Genomic DNA, 26,056 nt, shown 5'->3' with positions numbered 1-26,056 from the left:
CTGTTCGCCTTCCTTCCAACGGGGAGGCTGGCAGCTCTGCCCAGCACCGTCCACGCCTCCCAGCAGGAAAGAGGGAGAAAAGCCAGCGTTGGAACCCACTACCTACAGAGTGCGATTTTAACCTAAAAGTCCCTGAGCCTTGGGCAAGGGTGAGACTGGGCAATGTGTATTTTAGATTAAGCTCCAGGTTATTAGCTCCCCCCCCCCGGGAGTTGCCGTGGGCTGCATTTGAATTAAAACCTCCAGGGAAGGGGCCTGGGAATGGTCTGCGTGTGCCTGGAAATACCTCACTACGAGCTGGGGTGGAAAACTGGCCTAGGAAAAAGGGTGGGATTCTGTGACCTCTCCCCTGCCCCACGCGCTTCTCACAAACTAGTTTAAAGAAAGAAGCGTCACTATAACAAGAAATTAAGGAATAAAGGATTTAAGGGATTTGGGACGAATTTATATTTGTGCCTGCTAGCCAATTAAGTACTGATTTAAGGTATTCTCACCTTCACTGTCCTAAAGAGCTGCATTTGTAAATGCACAGCAGATGAGGTGGTGTTTAAAGAACCCAAATCTTGCCTAGAATTTTTTGGTTGGAGGGAGGACCCCTGGAGTATTTGGAGTTTGGAAGGGACTACAGAGATGTATTAATCTAATCCCATTAATTCACAGATAAGGAAATAGCTCTAAGAGGTTGCCTAAGGTCACACATCCACTCTCAGGCCCAGGAGGCCAGTTCCCTGCCCCTCGCTGGCCTAAACTGAAAATCAGCTCACTGTAGGCACTGCCTCTTAGGAGGGGTGATAATGATAATAAAAACTTTAGGAGGCACAGAAAATCAGACTTAGATGTTCTTGCTACAGGCCATTGTTCTTGAGAACTGGGAAAATAAAGCCAAGGTTTAGGCAGAAATGAGGGAGGAAAATGCATACTTACAAACTTGTAAGCACAGTTCTAGTCTTCGAATGCTCGTGCTCCTCCCAGTTGGTTTGTGTGGATTTGAAATGTGTATTTACAAAGATTAACTTGGGGGAAAACAGACTTCTTATATTTATGTGGCATAATATATACTTTACTATAAATTATTCATTGCAATTTGGAATGATTCACATTGATCTGGGATAATTTGTTTTGCCAGAATTTTAATTGGGACAACCACATGCTGGCAAAACAGCATTAATTGGTTTTAATTATAATATGCACTCTAGTACAGAAAGGAAATCCTATTGTTGAAAACACAGGAAAAAATCTTGATGTAGGAATTATTACTTGTGAGATATCTATATCTATGTGTATCTGTAGTTGTTTTTAAAATATAAGCCTTACTGAGGACAGACTGTCTTTTCATTTCTGTATTCTCCCATGCCTAACTCACTGACAGAAACATAAATATCTGGAGAGTGAATACATGGAAGAGGAGAAAAAGGAGAAAGCAGTATACAGTTCTAGAATTGTTGGGTTTAAAAAGATATTCTAAATCAAGTAGTAGTTATGTTTTTAAGTGTGTGAGAGAAATTCATGTAAATGAAATCTGAGTTGTATTTTATTACTTTCTTGTATAGCTCTGAAATGAATGAGTTGGAAGAGTTCAGGGTTTATGTCCAGTCCAAACAAAATTAAATTAAAGGGAGTTAAAGAGAAGAGGGCAAGAAGTAAGTCTATATAGAAAAAAACACACAAAAACCACAAAAACCTATGATGATTGACTTATTCAACTTCCTGGATTACAATCGTCAAGGAAAGATACAAACTTTCCTCTTTTCTGGAATAACCCCGATGTTAACTCTAGGGCTTTCTGCTATCTGAAGGTGCCCACTGCAAGGCCAGTCACAATGCAAATCTGAGAGACTGTATAGGCTGTGCTCATGGGAGTCCTGGAGAGATCCTGCTGGTATCTGTGGTGGACCTTAAAGAGGCAAGTAAATGTGAAATTTCTAACTGATCTTGTATCCTTGGGGACAGAGTTTGTCCCAGAAAAATCATGAAGTAGGCAGACTCCCTTGGGCTTCAGTGAATTCTTTTCTAAAATTAAGGGGATTGGAATACAAGAACTCTAAGATGGCTTCACTTTACATGTACCTACCACCTACCTTAGTAGGATGGTGACGATGATATTCTTAGTTGACCAGCACCCCCTTTCTAAGCTTCCCTTTCCCGTGTAGTCACCTACTGCAGTATCTTTCTGTACCACTTTAAAAGCAAAGTCGAAATAAACTACAGTAGACTTCAAACTAGAAGGGTAAATTTGAGACCCTTCCTTTAGAGACCAGGAACCTGATGTAACTTTCCCAAACCTTAACAAAGGCTAAGTCAGTGGGGGTATGGTTAGACCTCACTGGATCTACATCACATAGAAACAGGTATCCCTCACACCCACTTAGGAAAATAAATGTATTTTTAATCAATTCTGCAGATAGTACACCTCCTGGAAGACACATTGGCCCTAGATTATTTTCTCAGCTATCAAGATGGAAAACAACCCCATCATTCCTACAGAGGGAGAGGCAAACATAGTTAATCAGACCCTAAGAGTCATACTAATTGTTGATCAAGTAATACCACAATATTCAATGGCTAAGGATCTCTGGCTGGTTCCAGTTCTTAAGAATCTGTTAAGCAGAGTTAATATTTCACAAACCAAAGAGTTCAGTTGTGAAGCCCGAAGAGCCAGGAATCAGATTTATGTTTTCAATGGAGTTCTGTCACAAGTCACTTTCTTGCATCTCAGTCTTCATATCTGTTAAGTGAGGGAAGGGATACACGCCCTAACATCCCACGGGAGCCTGTGGAAAGAAAATGAGCTAAGAATGTTGTTGTTTTTAAAGTTTTAAAAGTTATGCAGGGATTTTTGTCTCCATTTATTTTAGGGAAGTTACAATAGCGTCAAAACAAAACGAAAACAGCTTCCTTAGAATAAATTGCACGAGGGAAGGAGAGGAATTGAGGCATCACAAAAGAAAAGATGAAGCGTTTCAAAGTAAGACTAGCCAGACAGAAGGACTATGCTTTAAAACAGAACTTTTGTCAGCTCTGCATTTTTGAGATGAATTAGTCATAGTTAATGTATTGGGTGGAAGAATTATTATTAAAAATCTGCCCCAAAGTATGCTGCATCCCGAAGCGGAAAAACGAATTGATGCTTTCTCATTTGTGTTTATTCTTGAGCAACTTGGCCTGACATATTTAGTTGTTGTTGTTGTTGTTTTAATTATTGACTCACTTTGCATTTATTTATCACCACTGCCCTCCCATACATATCTCGATTTTACCATCAGCAACACAAAGTACAAGGATGTGTTCAGTTTCACTACAGCTCTTCGCGTTTACAAGTGTGCAGCGCTGGCCCTCGGAATGCCCTTCTGATTGGCTGAGCCAATGTCAGTGACATCAACCAACTTACTTTTGATTGGAAGGCTGGTTGCTGGGACTGTAGCGTTTGCAGGAAGTCACTTAACTGTTTGCGAGCTGGAAAATGAAACTGAAGTTCTCTTTTGTCGTAAGAAGGAACGCAACCGAGTAGGGAAGGTGTATCCCACAGCTCCGCAAGCTGGAACGTGCCCAAGAGGCCTGGACCGGCCAAGGGATTGAGAGACACTCCCAAAGATGCGCGGCTGCTCCTTTCCAGCCCCCCGGCTGTTACCCTTTTAAATGTCAGCGTTCGAGGCTGTAGAGGTAGCACGAGGCATCGAAACAGAACTGTCGGATTGGCCGCACGCCTCAGTTCTAGACGCACCTCTCCACCGAAAGGCTGTTCTGACTGGCAGGGGAAGAAAGTAAACAGAGTTGAATCACCCTCCCCACTGGCCAATTGGAGGGGGTTTGGATTGTGACGTGATGGGATTCTGCGAAATTGTTACTGAGCGAGAGAATGCCGGAACGGTGCGGACCGGCAAGAGCAGGGGCTCAGAAGCCGTCAGTGGACTGGGGGAAAAGTGTCTCTTAGACCTGGCGCTTGGTCCGGCCCTTGCCACCCACGTCCGGGTGGTTGGGTGAATGTCCTGGGGCTTTGGCTCGACTGAAAAGGCAGCCGAGGGCGTGTACCTCTCTTGCAGTTTCCTTTCCCAGCGCCTCGGGGCGTTTTCGGTCGAATAAACTTGCGACCGCCACGTGTGGCATCTTTCCAGGGGAGCCGGCTCGGAGCAGACTGCGCGCCCGTCGGGCGGATTGCGCCCGGCTCTGGGCACCGGAGGCGGCGAGAGGCGGCAGCGCGGCGGAGCCCGGGGCCGTGGATGCTGCGTGCGGAGGCGCTGCCGGTTACGTAAAGATGAGGGGCTGAGGTCGCCTCGGCGCTCCTGCGAGTCGGAAGCGCCCCGCGCCCCCGCCCCCTTGGCCGCTGCGCCGCGCCGCGCCGCGCTCGTCGTCCGAGGCCAGGGCACGGCGAGCCGAACCTCCGCAGCCACCGCCAAGTTTGGCCGCGCCTCCGGGGCTGCTGTCGCCCGCACCATGTCCGCGGCCGCCTACATGGACTTCGTGGCTGCCCAGTGTTTGGTTTCCATTTCGAACCGCGCTGCGGTGCCCGAGCATGGGGGTGCTCCGGACGCCGAGCGGCTGCGACTACCTGAGCGCGAGGTGACCAAGGAGCATGGTGACCCGGGGGACACCTGGAAGGATTACTGCACGCTGGTCACCATCGCCAAGAGCTTGTTGGACCTGAACAAGTACCGACCCATCCAGACCCCCTCGGTGTGCAGCGACAGCCTGGAGAGTCCAGATGAGGATATGGGATCCGACAGCGACGTGACCACCGAATCTGGGTCGAGTCCTTCCCACAGCCCGGAGGAGAGACAGGATCCTGGCAGCGCGCCCAGCCCGCTCTCCCTCCTCCACCCTGGAGTGGCTGCGAAGGGGAAACACGCCTCCGAAAAGAGGCACAAGTGCCCCTACAGTGGCTGTGGGAAAGTCTATGGAAAATCCTCCCATCTCAAAGCCCATTACAGAGTGCATACAGGTTAGCGGCGTCTCTCTCTCCCACCCAACTCTCGGGTTAGTTAACCTTTGGCCGGGCAGCCTTTCTGGGAGTTAAAGGACACCACGCTTGGCCGAAAGGGTGCAAATACTTAGGATGAGATGCTGTTTAACTCTTTAAAATGATTGAACCGGTTAGAGACAGAAAGCTCACTCCTTAATCGTCTCCAGCCTCTAGAAGCCACGGAGAGCCTTAACCTGGCGGGCAGAGTGAGTGCCGAGTGCCAGCCGATGCGTGGCTTCATGGGGAGTGGTGCCGCCCCTCCCCTGTCCCGCCCCGCCACCCCCCCCCCCCGGCCAGGACTCCCGCACCCGGCGACTCTGGGGCCACCCCACTTGGACAGACGCTGGCGGGGGTTGGGGGGCACAGTCAAATGGCGTATCTTTTATTTTACTCTCTTGTGGGATTGCCGCGAAGTGGCCGAAACCTGGAGAGAAGCGGCGCACATTATATGGAACCTTTTAGGGATGACTAAGGGCTCGGTTAGCTGTATGCTTGCTACTTTTCAGGGCTTGCCAAGGTGGTTTTAAATTTGGCCAAGAGTCCCCAGAGAGGTTTAAAATAACACTGCTTCAGGCAGCAGAGAAGTTTGATCAAGTGATGGTTGGTTAACTTCACAACTAGTTAGCCTTTTTAATGAGATTTCAGAGTGGATTTTTTCCCACGTGATTTAGGTCGCACCCGCCACCCTGAATAGAGCAGTTAGTGAGGAGGTGTGGTTCTTGCCGGAGGTCAAGGCTGTCAAGGCTGATAATGAACGTTGGGATGTTCTGGAGGCCCTGTGGAAGGGTCTCTCCCAGGGAGAGCCAAAGGCAGGGCTGATCAGATGCATGTGGCTGGTAAGACATCTGCAGTATAAAATGGGCTTTGGAGACTTATAGGAACCTTGGTCAGCCAATTTTGTTGGTTCTGTTTAACATATTCAGAAAAAGTTGGAAAGCATTCACACTTGACCATGCTGTCTCCCCATCTTTAGTAAGGTTCCTTTACAGCTGCTGTTCTGATAAGGAAGCACAGTGCTTGGTCCTCTCATGAACTCCTTTCCCTCTGTCCTATAACACCATGTTTAAGAGGAGGTTGTTGGAGTTACTTGGAAAGTATTGTCGTTTTTTGGTGTAATTGTTGGTACTTTTAAGATGAGGCCCTGGGCCTGTGGTTTCAAAATGATCATTGGCTGGTTTGGTTAGGTTTTGCTTTTTTTTAAAAGAGGCCACGTAACTGCATCTCATATTTTATTTCCTTTGGAAAGTGCTTCTCGTGGAGGTGGCTGCTGGCACAGGAGTAAAGCTGAATTTCCTCCTCACGGTTGATGTGAAATCAGGTTCTGTTTGCGGTTGTCATCTAGGTTGCCATAAAACAGCACATTTTAAAGTTTGTGTCTGTAAGGTTGATGTGCCTGGCTTGGGGGATGTGACCTTTAGCGTGGCTCCCAGGGTGAAGTAGGGGTATATTAACCAGAGGGTGTTAGTCACCAACAGCTGTTGGGCGGGCCTGGCTGTGTCAGCCATGTTTCCGGGAGTTCAGCTCACAGGGACACCCACTGCCACCTTGAGCAAAGGCACTTTCTCCTTCAGGGAGCTGCCCAGTTGTGCAGTTGGAGAGGCCTGCGGAGCTCCTCTGTGAGCTCCCTGAGTCTGTCCAACTCCAAAAAGCATTCTGGACCATTCTGCTGAGTGATTTTCTCAGGCATTTATAGAAATGGCTGCTTATGTGTGCGTGCATGCATGCTGCTCTTTAATTCTCCGTGAGGCAAGTCAGCTCAGTTGTTTCAGGAGAACCTTTTCCGCAGTCCAGAGTGGAAAACGAAGTGAAGTGTTAATCCCATTTTATATGCTACAGTCAGTCTTCTGAAACTAGTGATGTGGTAATTGCAGGTGTCTTATTTATGTTTGGGGGCTCTGTAATGCTAGGACATGGTTGGACAAAAACCTCAGCCTCTGTAAAGACTGTCAGAAGTGTACTCCTGCTAGAGAAGGTGTGTGCAAGGGATACTCTAAGTAAGAGACTTGTAGGAGGCCTCATGCATTTGGAAGTTTCCATTCAGCTTCCAGTTAGATTGTCTTTAGGGTGGGGTAGCATCTTGATTTAAATTTTTTTTTTAATTTTTCTATTTTTTGCTGGTATTAAACCCAGAAGATGGCCAGGAGATAGCAATTGGAATGTCTGTATTTTGTGAAGACTTTAAGAACTAAAATCCCAGCCACACCCCCCCCCTGCACAATGTGGCCCAACCAGAATCCCTCCTGCTGCTTGCCCCTCCCCTCCTAGAGCCTCATACAGATGCCACTTTTATAGAACCAGTGGCTTTATTTATTTGTTTTGGCCACGCTGCATGGCATGCGGGATCTTACTTTCCTGACCAGGGATCGAAGCGCAGAGTCTTAATCGCTGGACCACCTGGGAAGTCCCAGAACCAAGTGGCTTTAGAAGTTGAGCCACTTAAAATTGTGTTTAGTTCAGTGCAGTTATTTCTAGAGTATCCTAAGAGAAAAGACCCCTTTCAGGTGGACTGAGGTGGGTTCTGATTTGTCCTACCGTTTCCCAGTTGTGAGATATTTACCTAGTTCCTTGAAGTCAGAGTTTGTAAACTAGAGGTCTGCTGCTGAATTTGCTTTGCAAATTTGTTTGGCTTGACTAGCACAGGGTTTGTAAAGATTTTGTTACTAACATGGAAAAATCAGGATTTCCACACAAATCCAGATTTCTGGCTTCTCTGGAAAAATCGAATGAACTGGCAATACTGGGTCTGAATTCCTGCCCAGCAACAATTGGCTTGAACTGACCGTTCTTTATATGAGGCAGTGTCCCTTATTTTAATCATTTACATGGTCTCTGTTGGCATTTAAGTTTGCAGTCTCTTCTCTATTTGAGCCTCAGTTTCTTAATCCACAAGATAGGGTACTATCTCTGAACTTGGATTCTTGTGCAAAGATAATAGTTTGTGTGTAATGGGCAGAGCTTGAAATCAGGAAACATAGAAGAAACTTATTTTTAAGTAGTACAGTACTTTACATTTTCTAATACTATGTTCAGTTTGTTTTTCTTCACCCTCTAGATAAGATATCTTCTCAGGTGATGTACCTCGAAAATTTAAGCAGTGGATCCATGGTTAATCTGAAAAAAAGTACAAGGAATATGAGCTTTTCTGTCTCCAGACCTTTTGGACACTTTAGAGTGTATTTATTGTTTCTGATTAAGTATTAGACCCATTGGAGTACTTTGCCTGAAAACATATTGAGCTTATATTTTGAAAATGCAACCCACTTTAAGTTTATCTTGGCACACCCCACATCCACACGCCGCCCCCCACCTCTGAGCACACACCCCAAATTGGCCTCCACAAACCCACACCCAAACCCACTGACTCCCCAGACCCTCTCCCACGTCCCCTCAGCCTCTCTAGGATGGCGAAAAGAAAAAAGAAAAAAGGATTATCCCAAGTTTCCTAACTTTGTGGTCACGCTGCACATGCACACAGGCACACCTACACACACATACACACATGGGGGTAGCTTTTGGAGAGGTAAACAACTGCACGCAAATTCCAACTCAAAAGTCATCAGAACCAGCTGATGTAGAGTCATGCTGGGTTGCCATCGCAGTGATAGAAACCTTAGGCCTTAACTTCCATGCCAGGTGCAATTTTTTATCTTTTTGGAGGGACTTAAATCAGCTGTCCCCAAATGGTGACAGTGGGTTGAGCTTAGGGCACTGCTTACAGGATTCTGAGAACCAGAAAGCCCTAAATCCCAATCAGCACACCCCAGTTTTGTGGGAAAAATTTTAAAACAATGTATTTTTTTAATAGGGCAGAAGGAAGTTCATGAAAAACAAGGAGAGACAAGAGCTGCAAAAGCAGCCAACAGTGGCTGCTTCTGTTTCTCTTTATCCTGTTTGAACATTTCTCTGGGCTACCTAGAATATCTGGTGGAGGGGACCTGGGTAGCTCCCACCATGGAAGTTATCCTCCAAACAGGAAATAGATTTTCTGGCCTCTCTAGCCACATCCATCACTGGCTAGCTCTAACTCAGGCGGATTTCCTTCCCTGAGACTAAAGTTTTAAAAGTTTGCTTATACAGGAGCCAGGCCTGCTCTGTGCCTCATGAACTCTTCTTCCTTAATTGCTACAAAAAGCTTTGGAGTCAACTTTTTGGTTCAGGAGAGTCTAGTACCATCAGAGGTATGAGAAGGACCCACTTCCATTACCCAGGAGGCAGCGGTTGAGGGACAGGGCAGGGTGTTGAAATGGCCTCTGGGCAGCCCATTAATTAGCCCCTGCCCAGTCTTTCCCACTTGCTCTTCTCTTCATGAGTAGAAGGGAGGCCCTGTGCCTTGATCCTTAAGGAAACCACCTCACCTGCCCCATTCTTCTTTCCATAATGCTCCCCAAAGTGATGTAGAGTGGTATTTCATAGCCTGACATGCTTCATCCAAGATGTAATTACAATTAGGTCTGAGTGGGGCCTGCATAGATCCTCGTTTCGCCACCTTTTCTTCCACTTTCTCTCCCCTAAGGAGATTAGCCATTTTTCCCCCTATAATTGTCCTTCCCGTGACATTTTAGTACTACAGATATACCGTAGAGCTGCTTATGTACTGTGCCCCTTTATAAGGCCACAAACCATTGTAATAGCTAAGACTTTTATAACCTGCCAAAGAGCCAATCTTTGCCCTGTGGGGGCGATTTCACCCCCATCCCCATCCCCAGTGAGACTGTCTAGACCCAGGCTCATGTGTCCTGTCGGGGGAGAAATGAGAGCAAAGGACTGCAAACGGGCTCTAGCTGTGGAGGATGATACGAGTCTAAGAATTGCAAGGACGTCCTGCAGGGTTTGCTTCTGGGTTTCAGACAAGAGGCTAGAGACTCCCTTGCTTCCAAGGAAAGATGGCCCACAGCTGCTTGAGCCCCAGCTCACTGCTGTAATCTCACCCTGGGAACTGAGGCCTGTGAGGGGGCCTAACAGCTCGTATTCCTGGTCCTGGAGGTAGGAAGGACCAGTTGCTCCCTCCTCACTCTGCTGCCCCCCCACCGTCTTCATCATCCTGCACCTAGCTGCCCCAGCAAGACAAAGCGGGCTTGCCTTAGAAGAACTGCTGCTGCTGGCAGGATTACTGTCTCACGACAGAAAATACAAGTGGAGTAGAATTACAGAGTGAAACCATTGTTTCCCGTGATTTTCCTCTCAAATCTGTGAGTGGTGAGAAGAGAGAGGGGAGGAATGCAAGCGGGGCCTGGGTCAGGGAGGGAGGTACCAGAGTCCATAGCGTACTGTTTTGATGGTAACACCCCATTACCTTCAGACGCATAGATGTAACCTGAGGGAAATCAGTTCTTGAGACACTGAACGTAAGGGTCAGATATACATTCCTGGCTCAATTGTTGACGTTTATCCTAGGAACTAGTCATTCTGCAACGTCTGTGGGAAATTCCCCGATTGAACTTCCCAGGGAGAAACATCATATGACATATTGGGAAAGCGGCTGACAATGGTCTTCCTTAATAAGCTCATTGAGAAGAAAAGTGGGTGGGTGATTTCCCAGTATTCACGCGTTCAGGAGCCCCTAAAACAACCTGATGTCGTGCCCTGGTTAGAGTCGGATTTCTTGACCATTATTTTGATTTCTGAATGCTTTATGATCGTGAGCATACTTGATTTAAAAAAAAAAGCCAGCTTTGTCAATTTTGTTAGTCTTGATTTCCAAAAATTTTTTCCAGTTTCTTTTTTAATTTTCTTTCCTCCTCTTGTCTGTTCTCAGGCTTGGAGAAAGAGCTTGCAGCATTCCAGGCCTCTGCTGCTAGAATCCTCCCCCACGTCTGACCCTCCCACCTTTTCCTAATGTTTCTCCAGCAAGCCCGGCGCCCACTGAAGAGTGTAAATTAGTGCCTAGTAATTGGTACAAAGGCACTTTCTGTTTCTATGCAACACATGCAAAAAGGAGGGGCAAAGGAAGGAGGAAAGCCCACAGACAGTTAAAAAGGGAAAGACATGGGATCCTCTGCCGCGGTCTTCGAGCAGTCCTGTCTCGCTCTACCCCACTTTTTGTTGGGAAGTTAGTCACAGGCCTAAGCCCGACTCAGAGCATTTGGTGTAAGCAGTTGTTAGTATCAAAAGAATAGAATTTGGAGGTTGGAAGTGACCTTGAGAGGTCATCACATCCATCATTTTGTCCGTAAAAAAGTGAATGCTTTTTTTTTTTTTAACCCTCTCAGATAGATGAGGATTGTTCCATTGAAGCATTGGGGGTGCTCTGGAGGGTTTGGAAGCACACCGCCAGGGTTCAAAGTCTGGCTCTCTGCCTTGGCAGGCACGTAACGTTGTTGGGCAGAGCGAAGTTTCCTCAGCAGCACAGTGAGGACATGGGGTCCTTGGAAGTTGAAGTCCTCCAGGCCGCAGCTTAGCCAAATGGAGATGTTCCTTCACTGTGAATTCTTTGCAGTTCTTAGGTTTGGATTCCTTTCCCCCATGGTCTCCTGAGGATTTTTCAATCTGGTTAACATTTTTTTTTGTTTTGTTTTAACCTTGGTTTAAAGAGCTGCTTTGCATTAACCAAATTAACGGAGTGAAAGGGCAGAGGTGGAGTCAGTCCGGGGGCCCTCTGCCCTTTTATTATGGGAGCAGCACTCTGAAACAGTCCAAGGCCATTGCTTGTGAGATTTCCTACTCCTCCCTTCCTGGAGGCCTCCCGAAACTTTAATACCTTTTTGGTGCATTAAGGCCAGGAGTAGACATTTGTCTTATCCCAGCCTCAAACAGTCCCCTCAGCAAATAATAGGGCTAACGTTATTATTCATAGAGAATGCCTTTCCCACTAAGGGAGTGAGAGGCATCCATTTTTCATGCGTGGGATTTTCCATGCGTGGGATTTTCCAAGGCATCCTTTCTATTTGTGCTTAAAGCCCATGTTTACAATGGTGCACCCGCAGGCTTCCCTTGTAATCTCAGTTTATCAGCCTTTCGAGGCTTGAGATGAGAATTGAACATCTGGATCTGAAATCTAAAGGTTCTAGAGCTACAAGAACCAGTAAGCTCACCATCTAAGCCCAGGACCACTGGGCATTTGAATTTTTTTTTTAACCAAAATTGAAAATGATCGCAAATTTGAACAGCAGAATGGAATTCAGCCCTGATTGAGCCCCCCCCCTTTTTTTTAAGTGAGGACTTTATTTAAATAGATTGAAATAAAGAGACGGGAGCTTAAGTCATACAAAACTAATGACAAGGATTTGAAAAGCAGGCAGCAGTATTTTGTATTAAACAAAGTATGAACGTTTTTCCATGGCGAGTCTCCGTTGTTTTACAAGTGCCTCCCAGAGGACCTGACTTGAACCGAAGTGGGGCAGTGAGGCGGGCAATAGACAAAAGCGCAAAAATTCTGCCTGAGAATTATGGACACTTAAGAACTGGAAGGAATCTTACAGATCCTCTATCATCAAAGAGATGGAGATTTCACCATCTCTCCCTTCCAGGGAGCCAGCTTTGATGAGATGGAGGCAGTCAGCAAAGCAGAGTAAGGCCTGTGAGAAGGAAACCAGCCCACCCTAAGGAACTTGAATATGAGGGGTCTCCAGAGAGGTCTCTACCTTCAGCAGGGAGGCAGTAGGTAGAGCCAGTAGAACACCGGCTTCGGGGTCCCTCAGACCTGTGTTTGAATCCTGCCTCTGCCACTTTCTAATTATGAGAACTCTCTGAGCCTCAGTTTTCCCATCTGTAAAATGGAGTTCAGTAATTATATATTCATAGAGTTTTTATGAAACTTAATTCAGATGAGGTATTTAATGCATTTAGCACAGTGTTTCCATATACTAAGTATTACAATTAAAAATAATCTACATGTGTTGGCCAGAAGCCCTTGAGGTGCTTAGAATTTTTGTTTACAGTTCTACATTAATCCAGCAGCAGCTCATTAATTTAAATAATACTTGTTATTGAGTAACTGTTACATGCAAAGAGGTGTGCTAGATGTTGACAGCAGGTACTGTGAATGCTGTGGATAATAATAGTGTTGGTAGTAATAATAATTATAAATTATTAATGCTAGTAATAATGCTATTAATAGTGATAATAATGAAGCATCCAGCATGTATTACACTCCAAGTTCCAAGCCAAATGCTTTACACGCATTGTTACATTTAAACTCCCAGAAGTCCTATGCGATAGGAAGGTACTCTTATTCTCATTTTGTAGGAGGAATTGGAGTTAGTTAACTTAGTCCAAGGTTACTCTGAAGTTTTCCTAGTATGTTTCTAGGTGCTTGGAGTTGCACCATGAATGGTTGTTGACGAGGACTCTCTGGGTTTTTGCCAGTAGTAAGAGACCCTGTGTTTTGCATATGCCTCTCTTGGATTTGGCCCCAGAGCCACCATTGTCTCTACTCTTGGGTTCTAGCTCTGGCTTCTGGTTTGTTTGTTTGTTTGTTTGTTTTTGGCGGTACTTGGGCCTCTCACTGCTGTGGCCTCTCCCATTGCGGAGCACAGGCTCGGGACGCGCAGGCTCAGCGGCCATGGCTCACGGGCCTAGCCGCTCCGTGGCATGTGGGATCCTCCCGGACCAGGGCACGAACCCGTGTCCCCTGCATCGGCAGGCGGACTCCCAACAACTGCGCCACCAGGGAAGCCCTGGTTTGTTTTTATGAAGCTTGGTGAGGAATACCTTCAGAAATCATGGACCTGGCGAAACCTATCCTGTATTTTCCAGTAGCTATCCAGAACCTTCATCCTTCCAACTGAAAAAGATCCCAGTTGTGGGTCCACAGCTGTTCTAATCAAGCCTCTTGGTTGTAAGGAACAGAACCCAAACTTGGACTGGCTTAGTAAAAAATGAGAACTTTATAGGTTGCCGTTTCCACCACCTTTGGGGTAGCTCTGGTGTTCGGGATCTCTGGATACAGGTGGTCAGTGCCTTCCTCTCTCCCTGGCCCAGCCTTGCTCTCCTCTGCTTTGGCTTCATTCACCGGCAGGCTGTCTCCGAACGGTGGTAAGATAGGTGCCAGCAGTTCGGACTCCCATCCTGCCAATTCAGCAAGCCCTGTGGAAAGACAGTTCCCCTTTCCTAGTGATTCCAGCAAAAGTCCCAGGCTTCAAGCTTCAGAACACAGAATTTTGTGCCTGTCCCTGAACTCAGTCACTGTGGCACAGCTGGGTCACATCCAACCTCTGGGCCTGGGGTGTGGGGTCGCCTGCCTGGAATTACGTAAACTCAGAGTGAGGAAGGAATGGTTTCCAAAAGGAAATTCAAGGTGTGCTGTTTATTACCCCAAAGAGGCAATAGGTGCCAGACAGGCAAAACCAACAGCTGTTCATTCGATCCACCCATTTAGAACTACAGACAGGATATTACCAAAGGCAGAGTTTGACAAAATGAGAGACAGATTAGTATGACAACAATTTCTCTCATTTTTCTCCCCTTTGAAGAGAAAGAGCTCTGAACTCAACCTATAAGATAGCTGTATACTAAATAGTCTTTGTAAAAGATAGATTATTTCAACACATATTTCTTATGGTCAGGATCAGCCCCATAGGCCCTGCTCAGCGGATGTTCTAGAAGCCAGTACCCAAAACCTCACATGGAACACGTATAGCGGCAACAATGTGATCAGCGGCACTGTTCACTTGGTCTTAATTCCAGTCATCTGACTATTTTAATGCCCAGAGAAATGAATTGTGTTTACATGAACGTTTGTCACCCTGTGCGCTAATAGAGAGAGGCCTTGTCTTTACAAAGATGAGCTGTTTATATGGTGGTTCCCAATGGGATTCAGAAATCTATTCGGTGTATGTAATGCCCAACAAAAACACCGCAATAAATCGTAAGAGGCAAAAATTAGATCTTAAAAATAACTTTAAAAAACATATAAAAATGACTTAAATCCCTATGCTGTCATAATTCTACAGTAGTTTTGTACCATTGCTGTTTTAATGAAAATAAGCAGAATGACATCCAAACAGCTGCTTTCCCCCTTGGGTGTTGCAGTTCATACCCATGGCCAGCCACAAGATGCTTGAGCATTACCCACCGAAGCGGGGGTTCCCAGTGTGAAAGAGATACAGTCTGCACCTCTGACCTGAGTCATTTTTTCTCAGTGCCCTGCTTGCTCCCAAACTTCAAAGCGCTGTCCAGGAACGCCTGCCCCAGGAGGGCTGAGGGAGTCAGGCAGGGGCTGTTTGGAAAGAGCTGGACAGCTCAACCCTGCCGTTCTTCGTGGTCTTTGGTGACAAACACCAGACTGTATGAATTAGTGGCTCACTCTGTAAAAGCTGGAAAAATGATGTGATGATGGCGCATGTGGCATGTGTGAGTAGAAGCCTTCCTCTCATGCCGGCAGTGTACAGAGGTTGAGCCCAGAGGGAAACAGCTGGAAACCTGACGCTGGAGCAGCATCACTAGTCACTCTGGGTCACTGTGAGTGCCGTGACCTGGGTGGCAGGTGGAGGAGGCATTCACTAACCAGACAACAGCCTCCCGTGTTTTCCTGGTTTGCTCATTGTCTTTTCCGAGCCAAAGAGAACTGAGTTCTCTTGAGCCCCCCTGCCCTCCCCACCATTTCTGCTGTTGGTGGACAAACTTTGTCTTGGCAATTTGGGGTCTCTCAGTCTCTTTTGTGTTAAGTTTTATTCTCTTTTGGGTACATAGTCACAAAATCAGAGTTCTCTCTGTCTCTCCTTTTGCCTTTCTTTCTCCTGGGAGTGATCTGCATGGTGGCCAAGAGCCTCATCTCTTCTTCTGGCATCATGGAAGGGCTGTCCATGTTGCATGCCATCCTTTGACCTTGCTGGTCTCCCCCAGGGTGCCATAGACCAGCTTGGGTCCTGGTCCTCACATGCGACATAAGGAGGAGTGGAAACTTAGGCAAACACTTGAGACCCTTTTCTCAGCGTGGCTCCCCAACTCCTCAGGTGCCCTGGTGTGTGTGGCGACTTCCCTAGAGAGGCTCAGACAGGCTCCAGGCATGCAGTGGGCCAGGCAGCAGTGGTCACGCCTCTGGGACTGCCCAAGACTGTTTCTAATAGGAGAGTCCAGAACGCTTGCACTTCTCAGTCCTCTGCATCTGTTCCCTAAACACAGCTCCTCCAATTTCTCTCCCTATAGCTCAGGTCTTGCTATGAAGCTCTGGCAAATTAAGAGAATTTGAGGATTTCAGGGTCTGCTTTACATTTTTAAAACTCTATTTTGAAACCCCAAGCTTAGCAGCAACTTGTTTTAAACTGTCTCTTCCTTCCCCGAGGCAATGCATCTGGAAAGGAGGGCCTGGGAGTAAAAGGATTAGAAAAACACAGAAAAAGGCTGTCTCTACATTTAGTTAAGGCCTGTGTTCTGCTTTCACCTCTAATCTTGTTCTGTGCTCAGAACTGAAGCTAGAATTTGAAAACTGGTTCTAAGGATGTCCTTGGGCGAGTCATTGGCTCTCTGAGTCAGCTTCATCTGAAACAGGACGGGTTTGAATTAGGTGGTCATAAAAATAACCCAGAATGCAAAGATTCAAAGAATCTACATTCTCAGCATAGCTTTGCCATCAAGCTTACATACCCTGTTCAATGTTTAGTGCCTAGTAGGTTATTTATTTACTACTTCTCTTTTCCACAAAGAACTGGGCAGAGGCAGTACACGTTGGGGTGGGAGGAAGAATGCAGTCATGGGAATTGGCTAATCTGGGCCTGGACCTAGCTGTGTGGACGTGGGGAGGTCACCTCACCTCTCTGCCATTTCAGAGTTGCTGAACTGGGGGCCAGGTAATGGGGACATCAAGGCCTAATGGTATGTCTCTTGCTGGGTTGAGAACCTAAAGAGTGAAGACTCCATTGTCTGTCACCTTCATTTCTGAGGTCCTGGCACACGTACCATCTCGCAGATCAGTTGAGGTTGGGAACGTGCAAGCAATATTCGGACAGGCTTGCTTCCAAATAGCTAGGCACCAGCTTCCAGTGAGGAAGTACTGCATGGCAGACGTTACCGACACCCACTTCCCAGTTCAGAACCTCAAGTATGGAGACAGGCTGCTTTCCACAGATAAACACAGGGACCAGGAAGTAAAATCTCACATCCAAACGCTATAGTGACTCTGTTGTATCAACAAATGAATTGTAAAAGGAAACCAAATCACAAGAAGGATTTAGAGAGAGAGGCCAGGAGCAAGCCATAATGTAATGTGAAGGGATGGCATTCAGGCAGGATTCTTCTAAAGCTATCAAGAATTTTTATCTTTTTAGGACATCTACCGGTGTAGGTAGTAGCAATATTTCTGGCCAACAGGAGGCTTTTAATTTCTTGATTTTTGAGTTTGATATTACTTGGAATGATTTATGCAGGGAAATGTAGAATTGGCTGTACCCAGACGATGCAAGTGTATGGGTGCTTCTGCACTTGGGTGTGGAAATGAAAAACAGTAAAGCAGAGCTCACATTTTGTACCTGCAAGTTAGCATTGCTTTCCCATGGGGAATGAAGACCGATGATAACGGACAGTGGGGTGTCCATGGCTTTGGGTTGCGGCCACTGTGTGGGCTGGTGCTCCACCAGGAACACCGCACTGGGCTCTGGGCTTTGTGTGTCTGCGCCTCTTTCTCCCCCTGCTTCCTGAGGAGCCTGCTCCCTGGGGGGGCAGCCGCCATCACTGCCTGTATCACTTGGTATCTGAAGGGAGATTCCTGTCTCTTCTCACGGGGCCATTTTCCTTTCACATATGGAAAAAGGAGAGGAGGAGGTGGGGGAGGAGTGAGAAAACACATGTCGTTTACTCTGAAAGTTTCTCACTTTCTAACAATTTGAGAAGGAAGCAGAAGGATTCTTTGCCTTTCTTTGGTCTTGGACACTGGAGTCTATTTCTCAATAGAGTGTAAACCACCCACCCCTCGAATGGAATAGGATCTTCATCAACCCATTGGTGGAAAAATTTGAACTCATTGCATCAAAACAATTGTTACCTTTGTTTTATGTTAGACTTTTCTGACTTCTCATTATAAAAGAAATTTGTACTTGCTTAAAAAAATCAGAAAACATAGGGGAAAATTACAAAAAGAAGTAGAGGTGATCCCCTCACCTGTAGATAACTATTGTTCATATTTTGCATATATTCTTCCAGGATTTTTCCTCTCCTTCGATGTTCACACACATACACAGCAGATCATGCACTGCTCTTTTCACTTAGCCGTGTATTGCTAACATCTTCTGTATAAAATAATCTAGTACCTTTTTAACAGGCACGTATTATTCCACTGTATGGAACACTAAAGTATTGAACCAGTTCTTTATTGTTAGACATTTAGGTTGTTACCAAGCTTTACCTTTTATAAACAATGCTGGTATCCTTGTATGTTTTTGTTTTCCTCCCTAATTGTTATCACAAATAATTCCTGGACAAATGTATTGCCAGGTGGTCCTGGAACAATTATAATTTCCACCCATGCCTATTCCCTCATGCCACCATCAATGATAGGCATATGAGCATACTTTTTAACACTTTTACCAGCCTGATGTGTATTTCATTGGTGTCTTGATTGGCATGTTTTGATTACTTATGACATTGACTATATTTTCATATATTTATTAATTGGATGTTAGTATTTCTTATTTTATAGATTACTTGTTTGCATCCTTGCCCAATTTTATTAAGTTGGGCTATTCATTTTGATTTGCTAGTGTCCTTTCTGTACCACAGATTTTAACCTTTTGTCATAGGCTGCAATTTCCTTTATTAGTTCACTGTTTTGGTTCTTAAATTTTTTTACTTGTGTGTGTGTGTGTGTGTGTGTGTGTGTGTGTATGTATCTTACCATGCAGAACTTTAACATTTTTAAGTATTTTAAAACTATCCTTCAAATAGGATACTGCCTTTGATTTCATGTTTAGGAAGTCTCTCCCTATTCCAGGATTCTAAAAATATTCACCTATATTTTCCTTTACCTTTATGGTTTTATTTTTAACATTTACGTGTACAGTAAATGTAAAAAATTCCATTTGGAATTTAAGTGTAAGGTATAAGGGTAGGGATCCAGATTTAACTTTTTTTTTTTGACAAGATATCTATGCCATTTATTGAATTAAACATTCTTTTCTTCACTGATTGGAAATGCCCATCCCTGTAGTCTTGGGTTTATCTTCAGACTTGACTCAGCTCCACTGATTTGTCTTTTCCTATGCTGGTATCAGACTGTCTTAATTTTTGCAGCTTTAATCATACATTTTAATAACTGGTATTGCAAGTGCTCATTTATTATTGTTCTATTCCAAAATTTTCTTGGCAAGTTGAGTGTATTTATTCTTCCCAATGAACTTTAAAATAATTTTGTCAAGTTCAAGAAAAAAGAATTTCTATGGTGTGTGTTAATTTCATAGATGAATTTGTATAGAATTGCCATATTCAGAACATTGGGTCTTACCATCAATGGGACATGGGAAATGTCCCATTTATTCATTTCCTTTCATATTGTAGTTGTATCATTTTCTTCATGCAGGTCCTGAACTTTATTGGTAGGCTTATCCTGACTGACTGTGGTTAGCATATAAGAAAACCATTGCTCTTTTGTATATTTACACCTATGAATGCATTTTTTTCTTCAATTTTTTATTGAAGTATAGGTGATTTACAGTGCTGTGCCAATCTCTGCTCTGCATTTTTAATTTTTGTTATCTTAGACTTTCCAAATAGGAATTTGTATCAGTTGCAAGTAATTCTTATTTTGCCTCCTCCTTCCCACAATTTACTTCTTAATTTGTTATTTAATTGCACTCACTAGCATTTCCTGAACAACATTAAATAGCTATAATGATTGGGGCAGGAGTCCATTCCTGCCTTGAGCTTGACTTCTGTGGGAATGCTGCCTTCATTTTACTATTGACCCTGCTGGGGAAAGGTTTGAATCTATATTTTCTATCCTGTTAAGGAACTATTTTGTTTTCCTAAAAGCTTTTATTAGGGATGGATGTTGAATTTTATCAGATATTGTTCTGCATTTATGAAGGCAAGATATGAGTGTGGGTGGGGGTGAATTTAACCTATTAAATGACATGTAATATCATTATGATTTTCCAATATCAAATTATCCTTTTATCTCTGGAATCCTAGTTGCTTTTTTGTAATTAAGAAAAACACTATTTTTCCTCGAGAAACAGCCTTGATTTTGTACATCTGTGTGAAGCTATGATTATTAATTGACATTTTTAGAGTTCTATTTTGAAAAGGAGGCCCAATTCCCTTAGATTTGTTTTACTAGATTGTGTTACTTTTGCTCAAAGCAGTGGAAGCTTCAGAGTTGGTATTTTTAACCCTCTTAAACCCAATTAAGTTTAGCCCATTTGGGGCTCTTCTGTGGAATTGTGGGAGCGGAAGAGAGAGAATCAGAGGGGGGAGGGGAAGGGTCGAGACTCTAGTCCAGGACTGCAATGGCTGTCCAACTGAGCTCTGGGGAGCTTGGACAGGGCTGGATATATCCAGTTAGCAATCCCCATACTTGTCCTCATTCCCCCTCTATATGGAAAACTCACCACTGTTCATTTCACGACTTTACCGAAAAGAATAAGCTTCACTTGACATCATCAACTAATCACCGGGTAGGGTGGAGGCTCCTTAAAAGCAATGAGCCATCAAGTTAGGGAGTGCATAGCCAGAAGGCCCCCCTCCACTTCTCTTGAACCCACTGGAGACCCAGGAGAGTTCTGGAGGCCTGACCTGTCTCTGCAAAGAAAGCCTTTTACATGTTTGATGCAGTGTTCAGTAGCCGTTTTGATCCAGTATGTTTTATACTCAGAGCTGAGTCTGTCAGTGAGAGGCGCTGAGCTTGTTGCTGAAGGGGAAGGGAAGTGGTATATAAATAATGAGAATGCACAGAAACTTGTGCTGTTACCAACTCTGCTCCAGTAAAGCAGACTTTATTGTGTCACTGCCTTTGGGTGTGTTTTCCTGTGAAGGCCAGAAATAAAGCAGGAGTACATGTCTGTTCTTTTTTATTTATTTTTTCCCCCAGGAGGATGGTAACTCTCTCATTAATATGAAAGACAAGTTTAAATATTCTTTAATTGATAGTTGCTTTACCATATCATTTGTTCTGTATAAAGAAGGTTAACCATCCTTTTGGGGGCCTTAGCCTTGAGCTAAAGTAAGGGCCTGACTTGATTTCCCCCCCAGCTGCAGGATGAAGGGCAAATCCCAGCCCTTCTAAGCCCTCTCTTTTCCACTCTGCACATCATCTCTGGTCCCATTCAGCCTTAAAATCCCTTCCCTCTCTACATATGATTTCCCCATTCCATACTTTCTTAGGTTCAAAACACGTATGTTTTTCTAGATACCTTAATATGTGTCTATCATTAACTAACATGTGGAAATGCATCCTATAGTATAGGTTGTATGCAAACTCTCCACTGGGTTAAAGAGGTGGATGATTTCAAAGGGCTGCAAATTGCACATCCCCAAGAAGAATCCAGGTCCCCTGAATACACACTGCTTGGCTGGCACAGTGTTTCATCAAGTGTTGAATTTGAATGCCTTTATTTGTGGAAAGCACTCCCCAGTTGGCCCCAGATTCCTCTACGATCCATGGTCTAATATACTTGGCATTTCACCCACTCTTATTATGTGTCTGGCTCCTGAAGACATTTGGATTTACAAATTCTGGTGTACACTAGATAGAAATTCAGGCCTGCAGATTGAGATCAGGGGTCAGCAAACTTTCTATAAAGGACCAGATAGTAAATATTCTAACTTTTGTGGTCCGTACTATCTCTTATCACTACTCAACACTGCTGTCGTAGTGAAAAAGCAGCCATAGGTAATACATAAACAATGAGTATGATTGTGTTCCAATACAACTCTGTAGGCGGACATGAAAACCTGAATTTCATATAACTTTCTCCTGCCACAAAATATTACTGTGTGGTTTTTTCCAACCATTTGGTAAAAACTAAGTATAGGAATGGTGTTTATTCCAGCAGGTCAGATTTGACCTATGACCCATAGTTTACTAACCCCTGATTTAGATCATTGACCAAAAGCCCCTAATGCTTTTCCAAAGGATCTGAGAAAAATCAAAATGATCCTAGAGCTTTTAGACCAGCAACTCACTTCCAAGTAGATCTATCTTTAAACGCTTGGAAACTGTAAGCTTGAATTATACACATTATATGAATCTAACAAAGGCTACTGTTAGCTCTTATTTGCTCTGGGCTCTGTGGGTGGCCCTGTCGTCTCTGAAGCACTCAGGGAAAAGGATGCTAGGTCAATGACAGCACCTGGATTAGAAGCAATGAGAACAATCACATGACAACTATGAGGGGCAGTGAAGAGAGTGTAGCCATAAGCTAGACCGAAAGGGAATCCAATGGGAATGGACCCTGATTACACTTGAAATCTTTGTAAGTCATAAGCATAAATGCTTAATAGATCTCCAGTACATGCAGCTGATTCAGGTTTCACGACGATTTTCCACTATCACTTCCATCTTGTTAAAACAAGGGGTGCCTTATTTCTTTTCCAGTCTTAGCACACAGTAGAGTGGTCTTCTGACCCATTTTTCCCACAGTGGACACAGATTCGTTCAAATAAATTAATCTCGCCTCATGATTCGCTTGAAAGAAACATGTGCCAGTGAATAACTAAACCACATTACCACTCCTTCAAAGAAACCACCTCTGATGGGTGTCTGTCCTAACAAGTGTTGAGAAAACACGGAACTTCTTGTCATCGCTTTCCTCCCCACCAAATCATCAAGCAGTGGAGAGAGGGCTTCAGGAAAGGGACAACAGACAGGGGTTATGGGTCTGTTTTTTTTTTTTTAACAACTTATCACGCTATGAATTCTAACTATTCATTATGTTTTTTAACATAACATGTTTAAAGAACACTTCTCCCATAGATTCTTCATTTGGGTTAGTGAGGACTTGGCTGCAGTCTGATTCAGAAATAGCCCGGAAATATTCCTCTGATCTGGGAACTTCTGAGCAGGATTTGGTCACCTGCGCGACCTGGAGTGTGAGCAGACTCAGCGCGCACACACGCACAGAGCTGAGGCCTTTACTAAATGCTTGACAGCACAAGTAGCACGGAGGTCAGACGGGACGTTGTCCTTTGCCCAGGGAAGCTCAACCTTGTTGGGTTATGATAACCTGCATTTCGCCTTTTGCTCAAAAGTTCTGCTGAACTGGTTAAAAATGCTTTTTAATCCAACAGAAGTTGCAAAAGTGTAGTTTTCAACTCAGTGTCATTGGATTTTTCAGAGGGTTCAGTCTGAAGCTCTTTTTTTCCTCTCTCTCTCTCTCTTTTTGGCCCTCTTTGAGTATCCTCGTGCATCATCCACCTTGGGTAGGGCTCAGGATTCACTGGCTTGCTATTGCCTTTTGCTGCTGTGGCTTTTCAGCTTAGAGCTCAGTGAGGAAATATTTATACTTAGACCTGTGTATAGTGAATCTGTTTATACAAATTTGTTTTGCCCACATCAGGTTTCCCATAAGAACAGGTAGGTTGTACATGGCGTGATGGCCGTATCTCTGCTTAGAGAACAGCAAATAAAACCTTAGTCACGAAGGTGATAGAGGTATTTTGTTGTTCTTATCTTTATTTTCACATCTCTGGCACAGGTTAGGAGAAGCTGGGGGAAAAGAATCATTTTTGGATGACTCAGATGCACCACGCTGGGCAGCTCCCAGCCCTTTGAGCCTCTCTCTGGGTTCCAGGAAGATGGGGACGGGAGCGAGAAAAAATTCACTCCTCACACCTACCTAAGGAGTGTCTGGAGAGTTCTGTGGAAACCAGAGTCTGTGCCCTGAGTCTGTGAAGCAGCTGCTTTGGGCTGTGCTTGGAAAGGTGTGAGGAGTAGGCAGGCAGGTGCTCAGAGCTGGGGCGTGGTGACAGTCACTCACAAGAAGAGCAAGCAAGGCTCTGATCTTAAGCAGCTCTTCCTGCCTTTCTGCTTGTGTGTGTCCTGCCCAACAAACACGGACACAGACTCACCCCTGCCAATCCAGGGGTTGGGAGGCCCCCATTGCTGGCCTGATCATGTCTGGAGGGCAGGGCTTAGCTGCGTTTTAAGTGGGACAGGGAGACAATAGCGTGAATCTGAGGAGAGCAACCGTACTGGGAGGGATGTGGAAACCCTGACAAGTGTTAAGCCTCATCTGTGAAATGGGCCACCTCCGTGGGGCGTCCTGTAAGAAGTCAGTGAGATAATGCATGGGGAGCCCTTAGTGCTGTGCCTGCGCTTCTGTTATTATTTTAGAATAATGTGAGTTCTTTTATGAGAAATATGGAAGACACTGGGATTGTTTCAACTAGACCAGAAAAGATTAGAGAATGGCATGATAGCAGTCTTCAGATAGTTAAGGGATTATTATGTGGCAGAGGGGAAAAAACTAATTTTTAGTGTTAAGACAATATAACTTAAAATATGGCCTTCGCAGGAAGGCAGGTTTCACATCAATAAGAGTGTTTATTACAGGGATGCTCAGAAACAAGCAGGCTTCCTTGGCAGGTAAGGGTCTCTGCCACCGGAATTGCTCAGGCAGAGGTTGGGTGGCCAAACAGTCAGGAGCTTAAGGGGAGATGCCTGCCTCTGGTGGGAGGTTGGTTGGATTAGATGCCCCAGTTCTCTTCCATCTGTACGATGCCAGGACATTTAGCAGAGGGCTAAGGTTTTTGAGTCCTCGGAGAGAACTCGTGAAACCAGCAACCACGTAGACAAAAACTGGAAAATATAGTTTCCAAGGCCGTTGGGGATCCATTGGGTACAAATAGCAAAGCTCATTTACCTAGAGAAGATGATTCTCAGCAATTTCTTCATGGTATTACTTTGTTAGGGCTGCCATGACAAAGCACCACAGACTGGGCGGCTTAAACAACAGAAATTTATTTCTCACCGTTCTGGAGGCTGGGAGTCCAAGATTAAGGTGTTGGCAGAGTCAGTTTCTTCTGAGGCCCATCTCCCTGGCTTGTAGCTGGCCATCTTCTCCCAGCATCTTCACACAGCCTTTCCTCTGCGAGTCTGTGACCTAATCTCCTCTTCTTATAAAGACACCAGTCATTAGATTACATGATCTCATGTAACCTTAGTCACCTCTTTAAAGACCCTGTCTCCAAATACAGCCACATTCTGAGGTACTGGGGGTTAGGACTTCAGCCTATGAATGGGGGGGGGGACACACAATTCAGCCCAGAACACAAAGGAGTTATTTTCTGAGTCATGGGGATGGTTGACCAGGACCAGCCTGGAGAATTTCCGTTACACGTTCTTTAACCTGTATCCCTGATTCTCTTCTCTTAGGTGAACGGCCCTTTCCCTGCACGTGGCCAGACTGCCTTAAAAAGTTCTCTCGCTCCGATGAGCTGACCCGCCACTACCGGACCCACACTGGGGAGAAGCAGTTCCGCTGTCCGCTGTGTGAGAAGCGCTTCATGAGGAGCGACCACCTGACCAAGCACGCCCGGCGGCACACGGAGTTCCACCCCAGCATGATCAAGCGATCCAAAAAGGCGCTGGCCAACCCTTTGTGAGGTGCTGCCCACCCGAGCCAGGGAGGGACGAACCCGGAAGGACAAACTACTCCCAGCGAACAGACAGACAGGTGGGAACCACGGCCCAGAAGAGGTGCGCTGCCAGCACAGGAAGTCACTGTTCTTTGGTCACTAGTCTAATTTTCCTCTCCCTGCGTTGTTTTTAAAAAGCACATTGTAGCCTAAGATCAAAGTCAACACTTGGTCCCCCTTGCAGAGGCAACTCTGAACCGTCTCTGACTGTTGGAGGGAAGACAAATGCTTTTTTTTTTCCTCTCTCTCCTTAATTTTCTTTTTGGGGGGGTGGGTGGAGGGGTGGCAGGTGTGGGGAGGGGGTTAAAGCCAAGACTGGGGTAGAATTTTAAAGATTCAACACTGGTGTACATATGTCTGACTGGGTGAGTTGACTTGTAGCATCACGCAGTGATTCTGGGCCCTTTCTGCTTGCTGTCTCTCAGAATTGTTTTCTTACCTTTTAATGTAATGACGAGTGTGCTTCAGTTTCTTTAGCAAAACCACTCTCTTGAATCACGTTACCTTTTGAGATACGAAACGCCATAGCACAGCTGTCTTTATGCAAGCAAGAGCACATCGACTCCAGCATGATCTGTCATCTAAAGACTTGAAAAC

The 26,056-nt window shown here is 45.1% G+C and overlaps 2 protein-coding genes across 2 annotated transcripts; one reads left to right on the top strand and one right to left on the bottom strand.

Moving 5' to 3' along the window:
* Positions 1-1,620: 1,620 nt before the first annotated feature.
* On the bottom strand, positions 1,621-4,711 carry LOC132492596 (serine/arginine repetitive matrix protein 1-like). Its single transcript, XM_060102289.1, has 2 exons — positions 3,389-4,711; positions 1,621-2,771 (listed from the first exon to the last, which is right to left on the bottom strand). The coding sequence occupies exon 1, from the start codon at positions 4,431-4,433 to the stop codon at positions 3,777-3,779; it is 657 nt and encodes a 218-aa protein (XP_059958272.1). The 5' UTR covers positions 4,434-4,711; the 3' UTR covers positions 1,621-2,771; positions 3,389-3,776.
* Positions 3,446-25,713, top strand: KLF9 (KLF transcription factor 9). Its single transcript, XM_060102288.1, has 2 exons — positions 3,446-4,936; positions 25,197-25,713. Exons 1-2 carry the CDS (start codon positions 4,432-4,434, stop codon positions 25,424-25,426), a joined length of 735 nt encoding a protein of 244 aa, XP_059958271.1. The 5' UTR covers positions 3,446-4,431; the 3' UTR covers positions 25,427-25,713.
* Positions 25,714-26,056: the final 343 nt, after the last annotated feature.

This window comes from Mesoplodon densirostris, chromosome 6 (assembly GCF_025265405.1).
Source record: "Mesoplodon densirostris isolate mMesDen1 chromosome 6, mMesDen1 primary haplotype, whole genome shotgun sequence".
In the NCBI taxonomy this organism is placed as follows: Eukaryota; Metazoa; Chordata; class Mammalia; order Artiodactyla; family Ziphiidae; genus Mesoplodon; species Mesoplodon densirostris.
The sequence above is the reverse complement of the archived record's forward strand: the minus strand, read 5'-3'. Positions and strand labels throughout refer to the sequence as shown.